A 24082-nucleotide genomic window follows, 5' to 3' on the forward strand; every position below is an offset into this window, starting at 1 on the left:
ACGTTTCACCAACTGCGCCGAGCCTTCTTACCATTTCCCATAAAGAAGGAACGCGAGCGTCATGGATGCAGCTAAATATTTCCTCCAGGTCGGTGGACATGACAACCAGTCCTTGAATTGCCATCTTTAGTTCAGTGAGGGACATCCTTGGGAGAGATAAACATGGTTAGTTAAACAGTGAGCAAAGCAACAAGAGCAACACCAGACAAAGTGACAACTGAGAAAGACAGCGGTGAGACAGGGAAGAATAGAAGAGGAATCAGATCTTTTATTTAATTAGATAACCTCTGCTGGAAAGTAGCAGTGTGTGGATGTTGGGTGGGTATGGGGATGGGAGTGCATATGAAATTTCCCAAGGTTGAATAGCCAGTCAATGATCACAAAGCTAACAGTTGCCTCAGGTCCAGTGAGGAAGCCAGTGGCCAGGAAACACACCCAACAGTGTGTTAACACTTCAGGAGAGGAGAGGAGCAAGCTGGACAAAAATCTTGCATTTTGGCTGTGCTGGGTCCCAGTGGGACTAGGGTTTGAATCAGGCTTAGGTTCCTTTCTCCATTTATATGCTGTAAGCCTTCTGAAATTAAACACATGTAACACAGTTTCACCGTCATACTTGGGCTCACAGTGCAAAAGCTGTGCACAATAGAGCAAAGATTAACCTTGCAATAAGAGGATTTACTTAAATGGCTTTGGCAAAAAATGGAATTATCATACTTTGACATTCCAGCTGAACAACACTATAGAGGGAGTGTAGAGGGAGCTTTACTCTGTATCTAACCCTGTTTTTTTACTTTTTTTTTAATATATAAGGCGGCCTTTATACACCAGGCCCCTTTTATATATTTTATGTCGAGGGGGCCTTTATTCCTCAGGCCCCCTTTATATACATTTTTAAAAAAATAACTATTAAAAACAGATAAATAAACCAAAAACTCAAATTAAAATGCCATTCTCGGCGTCGACAATGCACTCCAGTCCCTGCGGTGCCCACCAGTCGCGGAAGGCCTCAAGTGTACTGGCGGACACTGCATGCTCCTCCAGGGACACCCAGGTGCGAACGTAACTGCGGAACAGGGGCAGGCAATCGGGGAGGACGGACACCTGAGGTCCTGCAGCCTGGACCTGTGAATTGCCACCTTGGCCAGGCCCTGGAGCAGACCGACGAGGAGATCCTCCTCCCGGCCCAAGCCCCTCCACACCGGGTGCCCAAAGATCAGGAGCGTGGGACTGAAGTGCAGTCAGAACTTGAGGAGCAGCCCTTTCAGATACCCAAAGAGGGGCTGCAACCTCACACAATCCATATATACATGCAACACGGACTCGTCCAGGCCGCAGAAATTACAGGCGGCCTGGGAGTCCGTGATCATGGGACTGCCCTGTGCAACACCCTCCAACCCAGGTCCCCGATGTAAAGGGGGAGGACTCCCGCGTAGAGAGATCTCCATCGGGGTTGCCCCTCGCTGCCAGATGGCAATGCGGACCGCTAGGGCGTGTCCGGCCGGCTGACGAGGGCAAGGAAGTGGAGAGCGTGCAGGAGCAGCCTGTACAGGAAACCCCTCCGCGCCGAATGGAATGACACGGTGGGCATTTCCGAGAGGCGGCTCGGGTTGTGCAGGACCCGATCCCGAGGAGGGTTTCGGGGCCTGGGTCCGATGAGCAGTTCCGGACGAATGGGGGTCAGCTCGGCCGGGAGTGCTCCGCTTTCCCGAGCCACTTGTCACCCACAGTGAGGGGTGTCCCAGGGGCTTCGGCTACTCCTCCGTCCGTCGGTCCGTCCCTGGAGCAGGCCGCCCGGACAGCCGAGGCACTCTCCTCCGCCGGCGGGGGAGTGCCCTGACTGGAGGCGACCATGTTCCAGACTCTGAATAGATCCCGGTAAAAGACAGGCAACTCCCTCAGAGAGGCTCGGCTAACGGTCTCCGCCGGGAGCTGTGTGTCATCTTGAAGGCAGTGACATTGGCGTAAAAAATACGTCACCAGCACACATCTGGGAGGACGCTCGACTTACAGGTACCTCTGCAGGGTCCGAAGGCGGAAAGTCGCAGCCTGGGTGCAGACGCACTCTGGCGACTGGACGCCCTACTCGATTGGGTGACTCAGGACCGCAGCAGAGACCCAGTGTTTCCTCTTGCCCCAGAAGAAATCGACAAGCTTCTTCTGGATCTTGGTAAATGCAGGGGACGAGGCCAAAGTGACCAATCGGTACCACAACATTGAGGCCATTAGTTGGGTTATGACCAGCGCTCGGCCCCTGAAGGAAAGCACTCGGAGCAGTCCTGTCCAGCGCTCCAGCAGAGTGGTGACTTTCACCTCCAACTCCTGCCAGTTTGCTGGCCAGGCTTCCTCAGCGGGGCTAAGGTGGACCCCAGATAGAGGAGGTGCGTGGGGCTCCACGCAAAAGGTGTCAACTCCTCCGGCAGGGAGTCCACCCGCCACTGACCCGCCAGGAGACTGGAACATTTTTCCCAAATGATCCTCGCGGAGGACGCAACAGAAAAGGTCTGCTGGCAGTCGCGCATCCTCTGCAAGTCAACGGGATCCGTGACCGTGAGGAGCAAGTCATCGGCGTAAGACGAGAGGACGACCCGCATGACCAGCTCGTGCAGAGACAATCCCGTTAACCTCCTGCGACGCAGGCACAGGAACGGCTCCACGCAGATGGTGTACAATTGGCCGGACATGGGCCATCCCTGATGCATTCCTCTCCCAAAGTGAAGGGGCGCCATCAAGGACATGTTAACTTTGACCAGATACTCTGCGGCGGCGTATAAAAGTCGGACCCGGGCCACAAAATGCGGCCTGAGTCCGAAAGCGCGCAGAGTCCCGAAATGGTATTCATGATCCACCCTGTCGAACGCCTTCCCCTGATTGAGGGAGAGAAAGGCGACCGACTGACCAGTCCTCTGGTAAAGATAGATCAGGTCCCGGACCAGGTGGATGTTGTCTGGATGGACCGGCCCGGGACGACGTAGGTCTGGTCAGGGTGGATCATGTGGGCCAGCACGGAGCCCAGGCGGATAGACATAGCCCAGGCAAAGATTTGTAATCTGTGCTGAGGAGGGAGACCGGACACCAGTTTTTAAGCAGGCGGAGACCGCCCCTCTTTGGCAGCACGACGATGACCGCCCTGCGCCTCAAGAGGGGCATCTCCCTGGTCGCCAGGCTTTTGCTGCGGAACCGCGTGTAATCGTCCCCCAGGATGTCCCAGAACGCCCTGAGGAACTCCACGGTCAGCCCGTCCAGCCCCGGGGATTTGCCCCTCGAGAGCTGGTGGAGGGCGCCAGTCAGCTCCACCAACGTGAGTAGAGCCTGCACTCCTTCGATGCCCTCCGGGCTGACCTGCAGCAGGTCCTCCCACAAAACACTGCGTGTGTCCTCGCTGGACGGATCCGGAGAGAACAATGCACTGTAATAAGTACAGACCAGGAGGCCCATTCCCTCCGGATCCGTGATGGAGGATACGTAGTCGGCCAGCAGCTCAATGAGCTGCTTATTGACTCCCCGCCATTTTTCCAGCGAGTAGAAGAAGGGTGAAGAACAGTTCAAATCTTCTAGGATCTGGATCCGCGACCTCACGTACGCGCCTTGGGACTCTATGAGCTGCACGTCCCTCAGTGCGCCCTTCTCTTTGTATGCTTGCCACAGGGCCGGGTCTGCGACGGCATGACCAAGGCGGGACTCCAAGTTGAGCACTTCCCTCTCTAGGCACCCGATCTTGGCTTCCCGCCTCTTGGTCGACCCCTTTGCATACTCCTGACAGAAGACACGGATGTGAGTCTTGCCCACATCCCACCATAGCCTCAAGGAGGGGAAGCCCCCCGCGTCCTTCTCCAGTCAGCTCAGAATCGACGGAACGAATCCCGGAATCACTTGTCCTCCAGCAGCCGGTTGTTAAAATGCCAGTATGCGGACCCCACCCGCGTGCGGAGTGCTGTGAACTCCATGCACACCAGGTGGTGGTTTGAGCATGGCACCAGCCGCATGGAGGCCGCCGAGACACGGGAGACGTACATCTGTGAAAAGCAGAGGCAGTTTATTCGGGACCCTCCTCCTCCAGACCTCCACGTGAAGGTGCTGGATGGACATCCAAGTTTAGGGAGATGATCAGTTCCCTCAACGTCTCCACGGACGCTTGGGTGCGCTGGGCACCAGAGCGATCACCCACCTCGAGGGTACAGTTAAAATTCCCCTTCCCCTCCCCCCGAGGATGATGCACTCGCCATTATCGATGGAGCTCAAGAGAGCAGACACTTCTTCAAAGAAGTGCGCTTGCAACGCGCCGGCCTGGGTGCGTACACGTTCACAAAGTGAATGGCGAGGTGGAGCAAGTGGCCCGGCACAAGTTCCTTGACCCCCAAGATCTCCGGCTGAAAAGTCGGGGCCAACAAGATAGCCACCCCACTAGAAATAGAGGTGAGGTGACTCATATAGATCCACCCTGCCACTCCAGGAGCCAGGTGGCTTCATCTCCCGGAACAGTGTGGGTTTCCTGCAGAAAGCTCACCACATAGCTCCTTTCCCTGAGGACTGAGAGATTGTGAAATCTGCGTGAGACCCCCTGCTGCCGTTGATATTGAGGCTAGCTATGGTTATCTTCATGTCAAAGGTACTTAAAAACCGTCACCAACAGCTCACTGTGAGGAGGGAGCGGAAGTTCACCTGCCCTTCCACTCCCCCAGCAACCCATTGAGGAACGCATTAAATCAGCGCCTCTCAACCAGTTTCACGCCCGCGCCCTGCCCCCACTTTCCAGCTGAACTTTATTGCGACAACCCCTGCATGCCACGAGGAAATCCCGAAATTCCGCCGTGGGGATGAGAGAAGACTTGGTGGGAGGCACGAGGGACTCCATAACCTCACTGGCAATGGAATCAAGATCGTCCTCCGTGCCCCACATTGAGTCCCCATCCTCCTCCTCTTTCGACAAAGTCCCATATAAGAAATTAGCATGTAAAATTAAAGCGCATGGGATTGGGGGTAGTGTATTGCGATGAACAGAAAATTGGTTGGTGGACAGGAAACAAACAGTAGGGATAAATGGGTCTTTTTCTGAATGGCAGGCAGTGACTAGTGGGGTACCGCAGGGATCGGTGCTAGGACCCCACCTATTCACAATATACATGAATGATTTAGATGAGGGAACTAAATTTAATACCTCCAAATTTGCAGATGATACAAAACTGGGTGGGAGGGTGAATTGTGAGGAGGATGCAGAGAGGCTTCAGGGTGATTTGGACAAGTTGAGTGAGTGGGCTAATGCATGGCAGATGCAGTATAATGTGGATAAATGTGAGGTTATCCATTTTGGTAGCAAAAACAGGAAGGCAGATTATTATCTGAACGGCTATAAACTGAGAGAGGGGAATATGCAATGAGACCTGGGTGTTCTCATACACCAGTCGCTGAAGGTAAGCAAGCAGGTGCAACAGGCGGTAAAAAAAGCAAATGGTATGTTGGCCTTCATAGTGAGAGGATTCAAGTACAGGAGCAGGGATGTCTTGCTGCAATTATACAGGGCCTTGGTGAGGCCACACCTGGAATATTGTGTGCAGTTTTGGTCTCCTTATCTGAGGAAGGATGTTCTTGCTATAGAGGGAGTGCAGCGAAGGTTTACCAGACTGATTCCTGGGATGGCGGGACTGACGTCTGAGGAGAGATTGAGTCGGTTAGGATTATATTTTCTGGAGTTCAGAAGAGTGAGGGGGGATCTCATATAATCTATATAACCTATATAAATCTATATCGAACAGGACTAGACAGGGTAGATGCAGGAAGGATGTTCCCGATGGTGGGGGAGCCCAGAACCAGGGGTCATAGTCTAAGGATACGGGGTAAGCCTTTCAAATTTCTTCACCCAGAAAGTGGTGAGCTTGTGGAATTCGCTACCACAGAAAGCAGTTGAGGCCAAAACATTGTATGTTTTCAAGAAGGAGTTAGATATAGCTCTTGGGTCTAAAGGGATCAAAGGGTATGTGACGAAAGCGGGAACAGGTTACTGAGTTGGATGATCAGCCATGATCATAATGAATGGCGGAGCAGGCTCGAAGGGCCGAATGGCCTACTCCTGGTCCTATTCTCTATGTTTCTATGGGTCGTCACCGCCAGAGGCCGACACACCCACCACACACTGTGGGGTGGACATCCCGGCTGTGACAGCAGGTCCCGCCTCAGTCACGATCCCACCCCCAGGACCGATGGCAGAGGAGTCCTCTCTGGGTTCTTCTGTGAAACTGGGGACAGTGTAGAGGGAGCTTTACTCTGTATCTAACCCCGTGCTGTACCTGTCCTGTGAGTGTTTGATGGGGACAGTGTGGAGGGAGCTTTACTCTGTATCTAACCCCGTGCTGTACCTGTCCTGGGAGTGTTTGATGGGAACAGTGTAGAGGGAGCTTTACTCTGTATCTAACCCCGTGCTGCACCTGTCCTGGGAGTGTTTGATTTCGACAGTGCTACTACTGAGCCACAACTGCCACCAACATTAATGCTGCCCTTGCACACAAGCAGCCATTGGAAACACAGAGAAGGGGGGTTGTGAGGTGAGAACGAAAGGAAAGTGAAATAATAAATAAATAAGCGTTAATCTAACCTGATGATATCAAGGAGAATGTTGTAACGCTGGATCTCCTGCAACAGCACAACATTCAAGGGGGAGTTATCATCCTGCAGCATTTCACATGTTCCTTCGTAGTCCAGGTCCTCTGGAGTCTTTTGCAGCACGTCAGCTGATAGCTCGAGCACCTGCAGTGACGAAACAGAGTGAATCTACTGCAGTAAAATAAAAGCAAAATACTGCAGAGGCTGGATATCTGGTATAAAAACAGGTTGTGCTGCAAATACGCAGCAGGTTTAGCAGCATCTGTGGTGAGTAAAACAGAGTTAACATTTCAGGTCGATGACCTTTCATCAGAACTGGCAATCATTACAAATGTAATAGGCTTTGAGTAAGTGAAAGGCGTTGGAGGGGGGAGCGGGGGGGGGGGAGGAAGAAGAACAAAAGGAAAGGTCTGTGATAGAGCGGAGGGCAGACAAGATTAACTGACAAAGTTGTCATTAAACAAAAGGCAAAGGGAGTGGTAATAGTTGTAGTAAAAGACAAAGCATTAGTCCAGAAAGAGTGTTAATGGCAGAATAATGAACAGCTGTTTCCAAAGCAAAAACATGATAAACGGGTTTATGACCAGCACATGGTTAAAAAAATCCTCATCAAAAGGGCACATGGTCTGAAATTGTTGAACTCAATTTTGACTCCAGAACACAGTAAAGTGCCCAATCAGAAGATGAGGTAATGTTCTTCGAGCTTGTGTTGAGCTTCACTGGAACATTGCAGCAGGCCGAGGCCAGTGGGCGTGAGAGCCTTTTGCGTACAACATGTAAAGATACTGACAGCAGGAGGGGAATGGTGTGCCATGACTTACACCTCATGCTGTTCCGATGGGGTGGAGCCTTTGCTTGACGCTAGCTGTTAGGACTCCTAGGCAAGGGCAAGTAAGAGTGACCAGTTACACCCCAGGTCCTAGCAGTACTAAAATTACTTGGATGTCACTTGGAACAATGTCAGGGTTGGCTAGAGTGGGCAATGAAAAGGTGTCACATTTATGCAGTCTAACACTGGGTTTGAAGATCAGCTGAATAGTGACAAAGAGCAGATTCCCTAGTCCCAGCATTTTTGGCTGAACAAACTCATCCCACAACAACAAAAACAAAGAACTTGCATTTCTATAGCACCTTTTACAACCTCAGGATGTCCCAAAGCGCTTTACAGCCAATGAAGTACATTTTTTGAACTGTAGTCACTGTTGCAATGTAGCTAATTAGCACCAGCAAGCTCCCACAATGTGATAATGACCAGATCATCTGTATTTTTGTTTTAAGTGATGTTGGTTGATGGATAGTGGCCCAGGACACCAGGGAAAACTCCCCAGCTCTTCTTCCAATAGTGGCTGTAGCATCTTTTATCTCCACCCTCGGGGGGCCTCCAGGGTGGGTGGGAGGGGGAGAGGTTGAAGAGTCGGGTAGCATCATCTTCTGATCCACTGATTTTGTGATATGTGCCATTTTCTGGGATGCGGGAGTTGCAAGGAGCGAGCTTAGCTCATAAGCCCTCTTGTCTAGTGGGTGGCTTACCTTTTCCTCTCTGGACATTCCTTTACCCACGGCAGTGGTGATCTGTGGCTGGAGTGACAGCAGGGTGTCGAAGAGTCTGCGGGCCCCTGTGATCTCGCTGGCCACATCAGCATTGGGGTGCTGCCCAAAGGCCTCTGGGTGTTCCATGGCAGGCAGCATGTTGATGTACTCTTTGTAAGATTCAAGATCTCCATCTTTGGGGATGTAATAATTATCCAGGATTGAGAGTCTGAACAAAAGGCAAATAATATGTATTTTAAGCTTGATCTTTATGGTCAAGAATAAGCTTTGGGGAGGGGTATGGAAAGACAGTCTTTGCTGAAGCACAGAAAATATCATAAGTTGTTTAAATAAGACAGCAGAGTACGGCCAGAGATTATAAACATCAAATCCTTGCACTTATAAAGCACCTTTAATGTAGAAAGGAATCCTAAACTAGCAAAAAGTAAACTTTTATTTATTTTAGAGATACAGCACTGAAACAGGCCCTTCGGCCCACCGAGTCTGTGCTGACCAACAACCACCCATTTATACTAACCCTGCAGTAACCCTTATTCCCTACCACCTACCTATACTAGGGGCAATTTACAATGGCCAATTTACCTATCAACCTGCAAGTCTTTGGCTGTGGGAGGAAACCGGAGTACCCGGCGAAAACCCACACGGTCACAGGGAGAACTTGCAAACTCCGCACACGCAGTACCCAGAATTGAACCCAGGTCCCTGGAGCTGTGAGGCTGCGGTGCTAACCACTGCGCCACTAAGCCGCCCACTAGAGCTGAGAATGTCGAACAACTGTCAGGCAGGAACAAGAGCTCCAGGCTTTAGAGGTTTTCATTAGTTAGATGGCAGGCTGTGGAGACATAGGATATCAGCAGTATCAGAATCAGTGGAAAAGTTAGGATACGGGAGGACAAGGAAACCCCTACCCATCACCGTGTGGGAGAATCACAGACACAAACCCCTACCCATCACCGTGAGGGGGAATCACAGACACAGACTCACGTCCCATCACCGTGTGGGGGAATCACAGACACAGACCCATGTCCCATCACCGTGAGGGAGAATCACAGACACAAACCCCTACCCATCACCTTGTGGGGGAATCACAGACACAAACCCCTACCCATCACCGTGAGGGGGAATCACAGACACAGACCCATGTCCCATCACCGCGAGGGGGAATCACAGACACGGACCTGCGTCCCATCCCCGCGAGGGGGGATCACAGACACAAACCCCTACCCATCACCGTGAGGGGGAATCACAGACACAGACCCACGTCCCATCACCGTGTGGGAGAATCACAGACACAGACCCACGTCCCATCACCGTGTGGGGGAATCACAGACACAGACACACGTCCCATCACTGCGAGGGGGAATCACAGACACAGACCCACGTCCCATCACCGTGAGGGGGAATCACAGACACAGACCCACGTCCCATCACCGTGTGGGGGAATCACAGACACAGACCCATGTCCCATCACTGCAAGGGGGAATCACAGACACAAACCCCTACCCATCACCGTGAGGGGGAATCACAGACACAGACCCACGTCCCATCACTGCGAGGGGGAATCATAGACACGGACCCGCGTCCCATCCCCGCGAGGGGGAATCACAGACACAAACCCCTACCCATCACCGTGTGGGGGAATCACAGACACAAACCCCTACCCATCACCGTGAGGGGGAATCACAGACACAGACCCAAGTCCCATCACTGCGAGGGGGAATCACAGACACGGACCCGCGTCCCATCCCCACGAGGGGGTATCACAGACACAGACCCATGTCCCATCACCGTGTGGGGGAATCACAGACACAGACCCACGTCCCATCACTGCGAGGGGGAATCACAGACACAGACCCACATCCCATCACTGCGAGGGGGAATCACAGACACAGACTCACGTCCCATCACCGTGTGGGGGAATCACAGACACAGACCCACGTCCTAGCACTGCGTGGGGGAAATCACAGAACTGTAATACTCCAGTACCATGTCGGGGGAGGGGTAGGGGAATCAGAGGCCCATGTTCCAGCACTTGGTGTTGCAACATTCTTGAGAGTGGACTTTGAATGATACAACTTATATTTATATAGCTCCTTTAATGTAATGAAACGTCCCAAGGCACTTCACAAGAGCATTATAAAACAAAGTATGACACTGAGCCATAAAAGGAGATATTAGGTCAGATGACCAAAAGCCTGGTCAAAGAGGTAGATTTTAAAGAGTGTCTTAAAGGAGGAAAGTGAGATCGAGAGTGGAGAGGTTTAGGGAGGGTATTCCAGAGCGTGGGGCCCAGGCAACTGAAGGCATGGCCACCATTGGTGCAGCGATTAAAATCAGGGATGCTGATGAGGCCAGAATTCGAGGTGTGCAGATACCTCAGAGAGTTGTGGGTTTGGAGGAGTTTATAGAGATAGGGAGAGGCGAGCCCATAGAGGGATTAGAAAACAAGGATGAGAATTTTAAAATCAAGATGCTGCTTGACCGGGAGCCAATGTAGGTCAGCAAGGGGTGAGAGGGGAATGGGCCTTGGTAAGAGTTAAGACACGTGCAGCAGAGTTTGAATGACCTCAGGTTTGTGGAGAGCAGAATGTGGGAGGCAGCCAGGAGTGTATTGGAATAGTCAAGGCTAGTGGTAACGAAGGAATGAATGAGGGTTTCAGCAACAGATGAACTGAGACGGGGCGAAGTTGGCGATGTTATGGAGGTTGAAATAGGTGGTCTTAGTGATGGCACGAATGAGGTCAGAAGCTCATCTTGGGGTCAAATGTGACACCTAGGTTGTGAACAGACTGACAATCTCAGACAGTTACCAGGGAGACGGATGGAGTCGATAGCTAGGGGACGGAGTTTGGAGCGGGGACCAAAGACAATGGCTTCAAGTATCCCATTATTTAATTGGAGGAAATTTCTGCTTGTCCAGTACTGGATGTCAGATAAGCAGTCTGATAATTTAGCAATAGTGGAGGAGTCGAGCAAGGTGGTGGTGACATAGAGACGAATGGCGTCAGCATAACTAACACTGTGCCCTCTGAGGTAAGGGTAGATTCATAGTCATTTACGGCACAGAAGGAGGCTATTTGGCCCATCGAGTCCATGCCAGCTCTCCATGGAGCTCTGCTGTCAGTCCCACTCCCCGGATCGATCCCCGTAGCCCTGCAAGTCTATTTCTGTCAGGTGGCGAGTGGAATAGCTGAAGGGAACAGACCATTTCTGGTCTCTATGTGTTGATGATCTTTGGAAGCACAACTGGGGAAGATACTTTTGCTATTTCTGGTCAAGTTGTAAATGCACTGGAAAGAACATGCACTGATTTCACTTGAGACCTTGCCTCTGGTGGCTGACAGTCATTTGGTTGGATCTTTTGTATCGCTAGCATTTAGCAAAATGAAAACAACGGTTACTTGAAGTAAGAGCTAGTGATTGCTCGGTCACAGAAGTAATCATTAATATATGTCGTCAGCAGACGGCGATCCCAATCATCAGTCACGTGGCCTCCATAGTTCACCCCCGCAATTAGATATTTGAGGGCGTCCCAGGGTGTAGCCTCATATTCATCCAGGTAAATGCTGAGTAGATTTTCTGACACCTGTAGCACAGAGAATGGCATTGAGTTTTAGAATTATACCTGTTAATTACCCAACATGCCTACACCACCTACCCACGTTTTATAAACTTTGTGCTCATCAACTATGGGAAGACAGTGCTGCTCAATGGGAGTGTTTGATGGGGACAGTATAGAGGGTGCTTTATTGGGCGGGTTGTCTTATGAAGAAAGGTTGGACAGGCTAGGCTTGCATTCGCTGGAGTTTAGAAGAGTAAGAAGCGACTTGGTTGAAACATATAAGGTCCTGAGGGGTCTTAACAGGGTGGATGTGGAAAGGATGTTTCCCCTTGTGGGAGAATCTCGAATTTGGGGTCACTGTTTAAAAATAAGGGGTTGCCCATTCAAGGCATAGATGAGGAGAAATTTTTTCTCTGAGGGTCTTGAGTCTTTGGAATTCTCTTCCTCAAAAGGCGGTGGAAGCAGAGTCTTTGAATATTTTTAAGACAGTGGTAGATAGATTCTTGATAAGAAATGGGGTGAAAGGTTATTGGGGGTAGGTGGAAATGTGGAGTTGAGGTTACAATCAGATCAGCCATGATCTTGTTGAATGGCGGAGCAGGCTCGAGGGGCTGAGTGGCCTACTCCTGCTCCTTATTCATATCGTCGTATGTTTTGTATCTAACCCATGCTGTACCTCTGCTGGGAGTGTTTGATAGGGACAGTGTACAGGGAGCTTTACTCTGTATCGAACCCCGTTTTTTTTTTCTTTTTTTTTTCGCACTGCTGGAGCGCTGACTGCCCACTATCTCTGCCATCTGCGCAGGGCCAAGGGCATCTGTCTCCCAATGGCCGAGTCCCTCTCAGCGCCGTTGAACCTATTATGGCTCCTGGGTAATTCCCTAGGGCGGCCACCACTGCCTCCACACTCTGTACCTGTCTCCCTTCACCTGGTCTGCCCCAGATAGCGTGAGTAGCCCGTGGGGCTTCTTTTTTTTTATTTCCAAAATATACTTTATTCATAAAAATCTGTAAAAATTACATTGCCAAACAGTTTCCAAACAGCACCAAAAAATACAAACATTGCAAGGGAGATCAGTTTCCTTCAATACTGTCATGAGTTTCTTCCCAACCCTTCCGTTTCACAATTGTCATGTCAATTACAGTTTTACATTTACAGCAATTGAGAATATTAACGATACAGTTCGAGGGGTTTCCCATGGATCCAGCCCCTCAGTCCAGCTTGGTGGGGGAACCTTACACTGTGGTCTTTCCCCATCGAGCCTTTGCTGCGGCTGCCCCAAGCTTTAGTGCGTCCCTCAGCACGTAGTCCTGGACCTTGGAATGTGCCAGTCTGCAACATTCGGTGGTGGACAACTCTTTGCGCTGGAAGACCAGCAAGTTTCGGGCAGACCAAAGGGCGTCTTTCACCGAATTGATAGACCTCCAGCAGCAGTTGATGTTTGTCTCGGTGTGCGTCCCTGGGAACAGCCCGTAGAGCACAGACTCCTGTGTTACAGAGCTGCTTGGGATGAACCTTGACAAAAACCACTGCATCTCTTTCCACACCTGCTTTGCAAAGGCACATTCCAGGAGGAGACATGGCACCGCACCCCGTCCATGGTCCAGAAGACGCGGTAGGCCGTCCCCTGGAATTCTACATTAAAGTGGCCCTCTGTCACCTCCTCCCGCGCCAGCTGCATGAATAACTGGCGGCGGAAGGAGTACACGTGTCGGAGGCTGTTCTCCCGAAGACAGAGCGGGACTGGGGTGAGCCCCGTCTTTACCTCCCCCAGATGGTGCAGGTGGGGAAGTAGGAGCTCACCAGGGATGAAGGGTGGGACATTGGATAGAATGAGCCTTTGCGCAGTGGCCTCCAGGGGGTCCACTGGCAGAAAGGTCCCGCCCACGGTGAGCCCCTTGCTCAGAGCCAGGGACACCGCCCGCTCGGTCTTCAGGAATAACACTGCCTGCCCGTACATTTTAGAGGCTGCAACAACGGCCGAAGGGCCGACAACCTCGGCCATTGCTTTCACGCATCCCTCTATAGTCATGTTCGGGTGGACGTAGCTCTTGACCCCATGCTTCGATGTTAATAAAGCAAACGGTGACGGGGCAACAGGTGCAGCTGCAGCAGCCGCAGCAGCATATGTACGGGAAGGCCTCGCCACTGGCGAAGGAGGGCTTGCCTTGGGGTCTAAGAGCCACGTCCACCCCCAAGAAACAAAACAAATTTACACAAGTGCAACAAAAAAAAGCAAACTTTAAACAAAGTGGAGTGGGAGTAGAGGAGATGGGGTAGGATGGTAAAGGAAAAGGGGAGGATAGGTGACTGACACGACTGAGTGGAGGAAGGGAGAGAAAGGCTGAAAAGGATGTTTGATCCAACTGCCAGTTGGAGCACCTTTATCAAAATTAGTCCAAAACTGTTTGTTGTCTTCCAGTTGGGGGAGGCTTCTTCGCCCGGGACGGCTGGAGCCGCCCGGTACTCTCCTCTTCTGATTTTAACAAGACAGTCTTCACCCGGGCAACTCCAGCTGTCCCGAGCAGGCAGTTGGGGTGGGGAGGGAGCTCCCTGTGTGCAAGCACCAATACAAATACAGGGGCCCCTACTGGATTTGGCTGCCCCACCTCTGAGTCTTCAGGCCTCTTCTCCCTCCCCCAAACAGTTCAAACTTAAGAGTCTTTCAGGTGCCCTGACACCCACCTCTCCAAAACAATTGCAGCCTTCCTTGATGCTTTCTCTCCACTCTGCATTCACCTTTCTCCAGTCTCCTCTCTCCAGTTGCTGCAGTCTCCACTCTCCACTCTGCAGTTGCAGCAACACAGGTGCAGCTGCTCCCCCTGATTGCAGGCAGGAAGTGCTCCAAATTGACCAGCCAATCCCCGTGCTGTACTTGTCCTGGGAGTGTTTGATGGGACAGTGTAGAAGGAGCTTTACTCTGTATCTAACCCCCGTGCTGTACCTGTCCTGGGAGTGTTTGATGGGGACAGTGTAGAGGGAGCTTTACTGTATATCTAACCCATGCTGTACCTATCTTGAGAGTGTTTGATGGGACAGTAGAGAGGGAGCTTTACTCTGTATCTAACCCCGTGCTGTACCTGTCCTGGGAGTGTTTGATGGGGACAGTGTAGAGGGAGCTTTACTCTGTATCTAACCCCCCATGCTGTACCTGTCCTGGGAGTTTTTGATGGGGACTGGGCATTCCTCAGCTCAATGAACCTAAATATACTTTTTTTTTTTAAAAGTGGAAAATATAAAATATATATATTTATATATAAAATATAGAGCACGCGATTTACTAACAAGGCAGTTTCTGCAGCCCAAGTAATCTTGTCGCAGTCAAACAGCACTCGCTGAGTGCCAGCTCTCAGTTACACATGCTTACCTCGAAGTCTGAGTCATTGAACCCATAAATAATATTCCAGCCAAGCTGCTGGAACTTCTTGCGTTCCAGGAGGATGCTGTGGAAGAAGCACATTGCGAACAGCAGCTTCTTATATTTCTTGGGCTTGGAGCAGCGGCTGAATTGCTGAATGGTGACCAGGTTGTACAAACGCTTCATATTTGCTTTGATGCCCTGTGATGCAAAACGAGAGGGCAGGGTGGAAAAAGAGAGAGACAACCATGAGCAAGGGGGCAAGTGAGCCAAAGCTCAGGACATCCAGAGAACTTCAATCCTTTCCCACATTCAGCTCCAAATTTCTCCTAAAGCACAGCAGTACTGTATTAAATAATCCCCGAGCCCAGTCGAGTGACAACAAAATCACTGGCTGAAAGAGATTAAGCGGGGGGGGCTGAGAAATTGGTTGTCACGCCCATTTTACAGGTGTATAATGGGTACAAGTCGGATCAATTCGCTGCGCACAGTCCTGTGCCAAATGGCACTCCCCCTCTCGGGACATACCCAAGGATGAGCAGCCAGTGAAGAAAAGGAGCCTGAAACTGCGAGCCATCTGCAGGTGTGTGACAAGGCCCAGCAGCTCAGCTTCAGCATCAAAACAGAATTACAGAACTGTTACAGCACAGAAGGAGGTCATGTCCGTGCTGGCTCTCCAAAAGTGCAGTTTACCTAGTGCCACTCACCGGCCTTCTCCCCACAGCCCTGCACATTCTTCCTTTTCAGATAACAATCCAATTCCCTCGATTGAATCCATCACCACCACACTCTCAGGCAGTGCATTCCAGATCCTATCCACTCGCTGTGTGAAAAAGTTTATCCTCGTGTCGCTATTCCTTCTTTTGCCAATTACCTTAAATCTGTGTCCTCTTATTCTCGATCCCTCCACAAATGGGAACAGGTTTTCCCTATCTACCCTGTCCAGACTCCTCATGATTTTGAATACCTCTATCAAATCTCCTCTCAACTTTCTCTTCTCCAAAGAAAACAGTCCCAACCCTTTTTTTTTTAAATAATAAACTTTTTTTTTACAGCACTGAAACAGGCCCTTCGGCCCACCGAGTCTGTGCCGACCTTCAACCACCCATTTATACTAATCCTACATTAATCCCATATTCCCTACCACATTCCTCCTACCACCTACCTACACTAGGGGCAATTTACAATGGCCAATTTACCTATCAACCTGCAAGTCTTTGGCTGTGGGAGGAAACCAGAGCACCCGCCGGAAACCCACACAGTCACAGGGAGAACTTGCAAACTTCGCACAGACAGTACCCAGAATTGAACCCGGGTCGCTGGAACTGTGAGGCTGCGGTGCTAACCACTGCGTCACTGTGCCACCCAACTTCTCCAGTCTATCTACGTAACTGAAGTTCCTCATTCCTGGAACCATTGTCAGGAACTTTTTCTGCACTCTCTCCAATGCCTTCACATCTTTCCTAAAGTGCTGCACCCAGAACTCCAATTGAGGCCGAACCACTGTCCTATACACGTTTAACATAACCTCCTTAATCATAAAAGCAAAATACTTCGGATGCTGCAAATCTGAAATCAAAACAGAAAATGCTGAAAATACTCAGCAGGTCTGGAAGCATCTGTGGAGAAAGAAACATTTAACGTTTCAGGTCTGTGACCTTACGTCAGAACTCTGCATTCTTCCTACCAAAATGAATCACTTCGCACTTCTCCACGTTAAATTTTATTGCCACTTGTCCACCCATTCCACCAACCTGCCTATGACCTTTTGAAGTTCTACACTGTCCTCCTCACAGTTTACAATGTTTCCAAGTTTTGTATCATCTGCAAATTTTGAAATTGCGCTCTGTACACAAAGGTCTAGGTCATTGAGATATGCCAGGAACAGCAATGGTCCTAAAACCAACTCTTGGTGAACTCCACAAACCTACCTCCAGTCCAAAAAAAAATCCATTAACTACTACTTGGTTTCCTATCACACAGCCAATTTTGCATCCATGTTGCTATTTATTCCATGAGCTTTGAGCCATCAGAGTAGTGAAAGGAACACCTGAAATGTGAATGGAGACAAGTGCCCTGGGATTACCTTTGGTGGTTCCGTTGTCATCTTGATGCTTGTTTGTAGGATGGAGACAGGAAAGTCAGGATGAGGACTGGAACTTATCCAGAGACGGAAGTCGGGATGTGGATCCTGGATTTGCAGCTGTTCTATCAGCTTATCCAACTGGGGCATCCAGGAGAGCGATAGGTGACAGTTTGCAAGGAACACCCAGTTACCTGTCAATCAAAGCAGAGAAAATAGGTCACCAGGTTAGTCTTTGTGCTGCATCACTATTGTCTCTCTCTTACCCAGTACATGTGAAGCCTGGGTAATTCACAGACAATGTAAGCCATCATTTTACCGATGCTAGGAATTAATATCTATGTAGGTTGATGGATGTAAAGGTCTCAGAACCATTTGAGAAAAGTTGGGTGCTGTGACGAGGGAAAAGGAGGTCTAGATTTGTCTGGACAGATCAGCTGGGAGGGACCGAATGATTAATTCTCCCGTGGGCTCAGCAACAGCATCCCACATGCACATCTGAATGAGGTTGTAAGACGAAACTGGCTCAAAACTTGCTCGCACTGGTGAAAGGCAAATTCAGGAGAGGTGCAGAGAGGAATCACCACATGGAATCCAGGAAGGGTAACACAGGTGAAAACCCTTTAAGAACCAGCTGGGATGCCTTGACATAGGGACTATAGGGTCTGGCAGGGTGGATGAACTAGAACAGAGTTAAAAGTAGAAAAGATGTTTCCACTTTCAGGCGAGATTAGAACTAGGGGCCATTAATAATCCACTAGGGAATTCAGGAGCAATTTCTTTACCCAGAGAGTGGTGAGAACGTGGAACTCGCTATCACAGGGAGTGGTTGAGGCAAATGGCATTTAAGGGAAGCTGGATAAGCACATGAGAGAGAAAGGAATAGAAGGATATGCCGATAGGGTGAGATGTAGCTCGTATGGAGGGAAAACACCAGCATGGACCAGTTGGGCCAAATGGCCTTTTTGTGCTTTAAATGCTTTGTAACAGGCCAGATACTTCCAATCTATGTGCTCATCTATCAGCTCTACATACCTTCTGCCACTCCTTCTGTGATCATTCGTGTGGCGATGGGTGCTTGCCCCTGACCCAGCGAGAGCGCGAGGAACCTGTTCGACATACCCGAGTAGTCTGCGAGCTGTAGCAAGGAGTTGGTGGGGTCCACCCCTGGAGAGAGCACGAATATTAGCGGGGTCCTGGAGTTGGAGTCATCAATGACCTGTGAGGAGGGGGAACAGTGATTTAGTGTTCCTGAAGGCTGGCTATTTGCTGGAATTCTGATTTGGTGCTCCATTTCTCACTAACCGATCTCATATCCAGCACAGGAGGCTCCACAAACTTGGAACCAAGGTTGTTAACGATGAACGACGTCACGCAGAACGCAATGCGGTCCTGTCTTAAGGAGCGTACTATCAGCATCCGCTGTAGCTCATTACATGTATTATCCCATTCCACTGAAGAACACAACAAAGAGCAGGGTGAATTAGAACTGCGAGCAGGTGTGGGGTCCTCTCTAGAAGGAACAAGCTACAGTCAATCTGCCGTTCTAATTTGCGCAGAAGATTAGAGCTGGGGGAGGTTACAGAGACAAGGTGGGTGGGGGAGAAAAGCCATGGTGGATGAGGGTTTGGAAACTACTGTTGGCGGGATGGGGAACCAATGGAGGCTAGCAAGGAATGATTCTGAGCAGGATATGAAGGGTCGAGACATCTCATGAGGAAGATCAGACAGAGGGAAGGATAAAATCAGATTAGTACAGTAACTGGTGTGCATATGTACAGAAAAAGAAAACAGCCCACTAATACAAGGGAGGAGGAAACTTATACAGATACAGTTTGAGTTAGAAGCTGGGAGTATAGATAAAGACAAGAGGGTTGGTCTTGGGTTCGTGTGTCCATCTGGGAGCCACGTGCATATTGGGAAATTGCAGGAGAGCTAACTGGGAGCTTCATCTAATGCATGAAGGGTTTGGAAATGAAATTCAATACAGTCAAGTGTGAGGTGGTTCATTTTAGGAGGACGAATAAGGCGGCCACTCTTGGAAGGTAACAAAGTCAATAGGGTGCAGAAGCAGAGAAATCTCAGCATGCAGATTGATAAGTAGCCACACAAGTCAGAGATGCATTTAAGGGGAAGCTAGATAAACACATGAGGGAGAAAGGAATAGGATATACTGATAGGATGAGATGAAAAAGGGATGGGAGAGACACATGTGGAGCATAAACACTGGCATGAACTAGTTGGGTTGAATGGCCTGTTTCTGTGCTGTTAATTCTATGTAACGCTTTCAATGGATGGATAATCTCGAGGAAAGTGTGCCCACAGTGTCCTGTTAGCTACGGCCAGCAAGAGTGGTGCCTGGTAGGAGCCCGTGCTTGGGCTGTTCTGAGGACACTCACCTGGCAACACTGCAGTTTCCGGTTCAGCATTAGTGTACCAGGCATGCCAGTCTTTGGGATACTGCTCAAAGGAATTCATAATTCCGTGAAAGTTTGTCAATTTATCGAGCTCTGTAATGTTGTCCCAGTTGATGTCTGCAAGCCAGCCAGGACAGGGATTGTCCATCTGCTCCTCTCTATCCAACACCTGTAGAAGGCAGGAAAACAAAATGGTCATATTTTACAGTTCCCTTTATAACCTTACAACAGCCAGCACCCTACTCTCTATAAAGCCCAAATTCATCTTCATTGCCGCTCCCATATCTGAAGAGGTTCCCCCTAGCACCTCATCTACAGTCCTAGATAGAACACGAATAAAGCTGCTTATCTCACTGGCAAGCTCACTCTCACCTGCGCCTCCAACTTCTCTCTCTATTCTCTCCTCTGTCGGAATCCTAACTTGTACCCAATCACGTTCACACATCACTCCTGTGCCCGTTGACCTCCACTGGCTCCTGGTAAAACTTGTTTTAGATCCCTCCATGGCCTTGCTCCCTCCCCCATCTCCGTAATGTCCTCCATCCCCACAATCCTGTAAGATCTCTGCACTCCCACCAATTCAGGCCTCTTTTGCATCCCCAATTTTAAACACTCCACCATTGGTGGCTCTGGAATTCCCTCCCTAAACCTCTCTGCCTCTCTCTCCTCCTTTAAAATGCTCCTTAAAAGCTAACTCTGAGCAAGCTTTTGCTCACTTGTCCTGGTATCTCCTTATATGGGCTCAGTGTTAAATTTTGTTTGATAACTGCTCTTGTGAAGCACCTTGGGATGTTTTACTGCATTGAAGGTGCTATATAAATGCATGTTGTTCATGTTAGTGGCCCCTGTTTTATCAATACAATAGTCAGTATTCCCTCTGAAGCTTCTACTTTTATTCCCCCTAAGCTTCAAATCTTCCATCCTACACACTATTCCTCCTGCCTACATCCTCACTGTATTTGAGTCTAGACTCATTGCCCCCATCTCCCATTCCCTGGATCTCAACTAGAATTCCTTAACTCCCTTCCTTACTCTAATCTGCTATTATCAAAATGTAAATTAACTATTCCTACTTGAATTATCCCAACTTCTAAAATCAAGGTTTTAGTTTAGACAGGCATCAAGATCGGCGCAGGCTTGGAGGGCCGAATGGCCTGTTCCTGTGCTGTACTGTTCTTTGCTCTGCTTTATCTTGAAACACAGACCACTGGTACACTCACCCACTCACCACACCCCACCCCCGCCCCGCTGGTAAACACACACGCACACACAACCCCCCCGCTCCTACTGGTACACTCACCACCCCCCACTCCCGCTGGTACACATTCATCACACCACCCACTGGTACTCTCACCCCTCCCCCCAACCACCCCACCCCGTGCTGATGCACCCCACAACCCCCAGCCCAGTACACCCACCTCACTCCCTGTTGGTACAGAGACAAACCTCCTGCTGGTACACTCACCACACCCCCCCGTAGGAAGAAGTTGTATTCGCCCATGTTGAGTTTTCCAGCCACCTCTAGGATCTTGATGCACACCTGGAAACTGAAAAGCAGCTTGTGCTGCTCAAAGAGTCCTCGGCATGTGTACCTAGAAACAAGAGGCAGGGTGAACAAACAAACTTTACCCGACTGCTCCCTCTGCCCTCGCCATATTAACACTCCTGCTGCTATACTAGGAGTGATGAGAATTTGGCACACTAAAAGTAACTTGATTAATCTGGTACCCTACACATCTCTGAGGCAGAAACAGATTGATAGATTTCTGTTGAGTCAGGATATTAAGGGTAACAGAACCAAGCTGGGCAAGTGGAGTTAAGATACAGATCAGCCACGATCTCATTTACATAATCAATGAGCCCAGCGCTGGTTGCAGGCGGCTGTCCTGGAACACTACAAGGCACTGTAACTAGCTTCCAGAGTGGACTGAACACATGCACACCGCACGCCATATTGGACTGTTCAGCATCCATTTTTCACCTGAGAAACAGGTGCTGGGAATACGAATTTCTCAGGCAATATTAGGCAAGAGTGACAATGGATGTGCAAAGCCCATCCTATTCTAACATGGTGTGCTCCCACTGTTTGACCCTGAAACCTCATTAGACGGACTGTACACTGGCCTGTTACCTGTACACAGCATAGGTGTGGTGCACGTTCAGATTGATGATGCGCTCATGCAGCTTGGGGCTGCGCTTGCTCTTCTCGATGCTCAGGTTGAAGAGGTCATTGTAGGCATCCAGTGAGAACTGGTACATGGGATCGATTTTGCCCATGTCGTTCAACACAAAGAAGAGGATGGAAGCTCGCTCGGCACATGAACGATATCCCTGAGATCAAACAAACATGCAGGTCAACATTTCTCAATTATTCAAGACTACCTTTTCCAAGTAATCTTCTGCTATTGGTGATCTGCCCAATTCCCTCTCGGCCTCATCTGCAGGAGCTAACTCTTGCTGTGGAAACAGTTCCAAGCTCAACTGCTGCCCTCCAGTACCTCACCTCAAAGTGGCCATTAACCTTGAAATAAAATATTGCATGTTACAGCTCCTGTCCTTATAATGCAGCATATTGTACACAAAGCCACAGGAGAGTCATCTGAAACCCTCATCCATACTTTCATTAGCTCCAGACTTGACTATTCTTGGGAGGGGGCGGTGGGGTGTGTGTAGAGGAAAAGCGAAAGGGAAAGAGGGAGGGAGAGAGAGATAAAGGAAAAAGGTACTTTCAGGTCAGGCACATCCTGTTGAGGGTGCGGAGTGAAGTTCCCTTTACAAAAACTAGTCTATTGGTGACCATGGAACCATTGTTGATTGTTGTAAAAACCCAGCTGGTTCACTAATGTCTTTTAGGGAAGGAAATCTGCTGTCCTTACCTGGTCTGGCTTACATGTAACTCCAGATCCACAGCAATGTGGTTGACTCTTAAATGCCCTCTGAAATGGCCTAGCAAGCCACCAGTTTCTCAAGGGCAATTAGGGATGGGCAATAAATGCTGGCCTTGCCAGCGATGCCCACATCCCTTGAACAAGTTAAAAAAAAATCTCGATAGCATGTCTCAGCCCCACACTCAGAAGGGTACCCAGTACTGCACCTGCATATCCCCCACAAGCCACATTAAGTCTACAGCACAGAAATAGGCCATTCAGCCCATGATGTCCATGGAAATGTTTATGCTCCACACAATCCTCCTCCCAACCCCTCTTCATCTCACCCTGTCAGTACATCCTTGTTTTCCTTTCTTCCTCATGTTTATCCAGCTTCCCCTTAAATGTATCTATACTATTCACCTCAACCACTCCCTGTGGTAGCGAGTTCCACATTCTCACCACTCTCTGGGGAAAGAATTTTCTCTTGAATTCCCTAGTGGATTTATTGGTAACATTCTTATATTTATGGCTCCTAGTTCAGGTCTCCCCCACAAGTGGAAACACATTGTCTATAACTTACCCTATTAAACCCTTCATAATTCTATTTTTTCCCCACTATCAGTCACGTTAGGGTCAGCCTTTTCTTGTCTATAGAAAAGAAGCAAAGCCTGTTCAGTCTTTCCTGATAGTTAGAACCTCTCAGTTCTGGTATTGCCAACCATGTGCTGAATTAGGGGCTGCGGATCCATGTCCAACAGAAACTGGATTGAAACCATCCCATATTCATTTCACATGGACCCTTACATTCCGTCGGTTAAGACTGGGTTTGAATTGAGTTCGTTGAGGTGAAAGGTCAGGGTTAGACCAGAAAGGTCAAAGTTAAACGTCTCCTTTCAGATGTTGGTTGAATTGAGTTCAGTTGCTGTTGGTGCACTAACCTCTCGAGCAGCATCGATCTTCACCTCTGTTGCCTCGCTGCTGTCTATCTGCTCTGCAACCTCCGTAGCAGTTACCTTCGAAGTCTGCAAGGTATTGACAAGCTGCACATCATCGAGTAGTGATCCTGTTGCCTCGTTCAGCAATCTGGAGGAGACAGACCAGCAGTGAACAAATATGAAATCCAGTATTTCTATAATGCATTCCCCAAAGTCTACTTCATAACTAGGGCACACCTCTAACTCCACCTTTCAGGATTGTTGGAGACTTTTCCCTTCTCCTCCTCCTCTGAATTTAGACCAGTTTACTGATAGCAAGATGTTTGACTGGGTGGAGCATCACTCATGATCTTCATCCTCCACCGACACCACACATGCACTCTGCAGTAGGGCTGATGGGAGAGCTAGATTATTGCTGGTGCCCTTATTCAGCCCAAAGGACTGATTACAAATCCTGGTTCAGTGACCAGCAGCTCCTGGGCTACCAAATCATGCCGATGAAAGTTGAAACAAGTTTGAACTCCTTGATCTTTGGCCTTGTCAAGGTCAAACATGACCTCTTACCTCAGAATTTCATCCTCCAGTTCTTTTAGTTTCTTCCTGCCGGCTGCAATGTTCATAACCAGCGAATCCTTCTGCTCCTCCAGTTCCGGCCGCTCCTTCCTCACCACAATGCCCAGTAACTGTGCCTCCAGGCCCTACAGCAGAGGT

General features: G+C 49.5%; 1 protein-coding gene across 1 annotated transcript in view; it reads right to left on the reverse strand.

Moving 5' to 3' along the window:
* LOC137360280 (dynein axonemal heavy chain 2-like) overlaps nucleotides 1-24082 on the reverse strand; it is a 30900-nt gene that overhangs the window by 4317 nt on the left and 2501 nt on the right. The window contains exons 3-15 of the mRNA XM_068025774.1: nucleotides 23936-24069; nucleotides 23375-23519; nucleotides 21698-21897; nucleotides 21032-21158; nucleotides 19549-19735; nucleotides 18455-18603; nucleotides 18185-18368; nucleotides 17153-17343; nucleotides 15076-15267; nucleotides 11547-11731; nucleotides 8125-8353; nucleotides 6587-6738; nucleotides 32-146 (exon numbers count right to left, since the gene is read on the reverse strand). Coding sequence (XP_067881875.1) covers nucleotides 32-146; nucleotides 6587-6738; nucleotides 8125-8353; nucleotides 11547-11731; nucleotides 15076-15267; nucleotides 17153-17343; nucleotides 18185-18368; nucleotides 18455-18603; nucleotides 19549-19735; nucleotides 21032-21158; nucleotides 21698-21897; nucleotides 23375-23519; nucleotides 23936-24069 — 2190 coding nt within the window. The remainder of the gene's footprint in view (nucleotides 1-31; nucleotides 147-6586; nucleotides 6739-8124; nucleotides 8354-11546; nucleotides 11732-15075; nucleotides 15268-17152; nucleotides 17344-18184; nucleotides 18369-18454; nucleotides 18604-19548; nucleotides 19736-21031; nucleotides 21159-21697; nucleotides 21898-23374; nucleotides 23520-23935; nucleotides 24070-24082) is intronic.

Source organism: Heterodontus francisci, unplaced genomic scaffold (genome assembly GCF_036365525.1).
Source record: "Heterodontus francisci isolate sHetFra1 unplaced genomic scaffold, sHetFra1.hap1 HAP1_SCAFFOLD_1325, whole genome shotgun sequence".
In the NCBI taxonomy this organism is placed as follows: Eukaryota; Metazoa; Chordata; class Chondrichthyes; order Heterodontiformes; family Heterodontidae; genus Heterodontus; species Heterodontus francisci.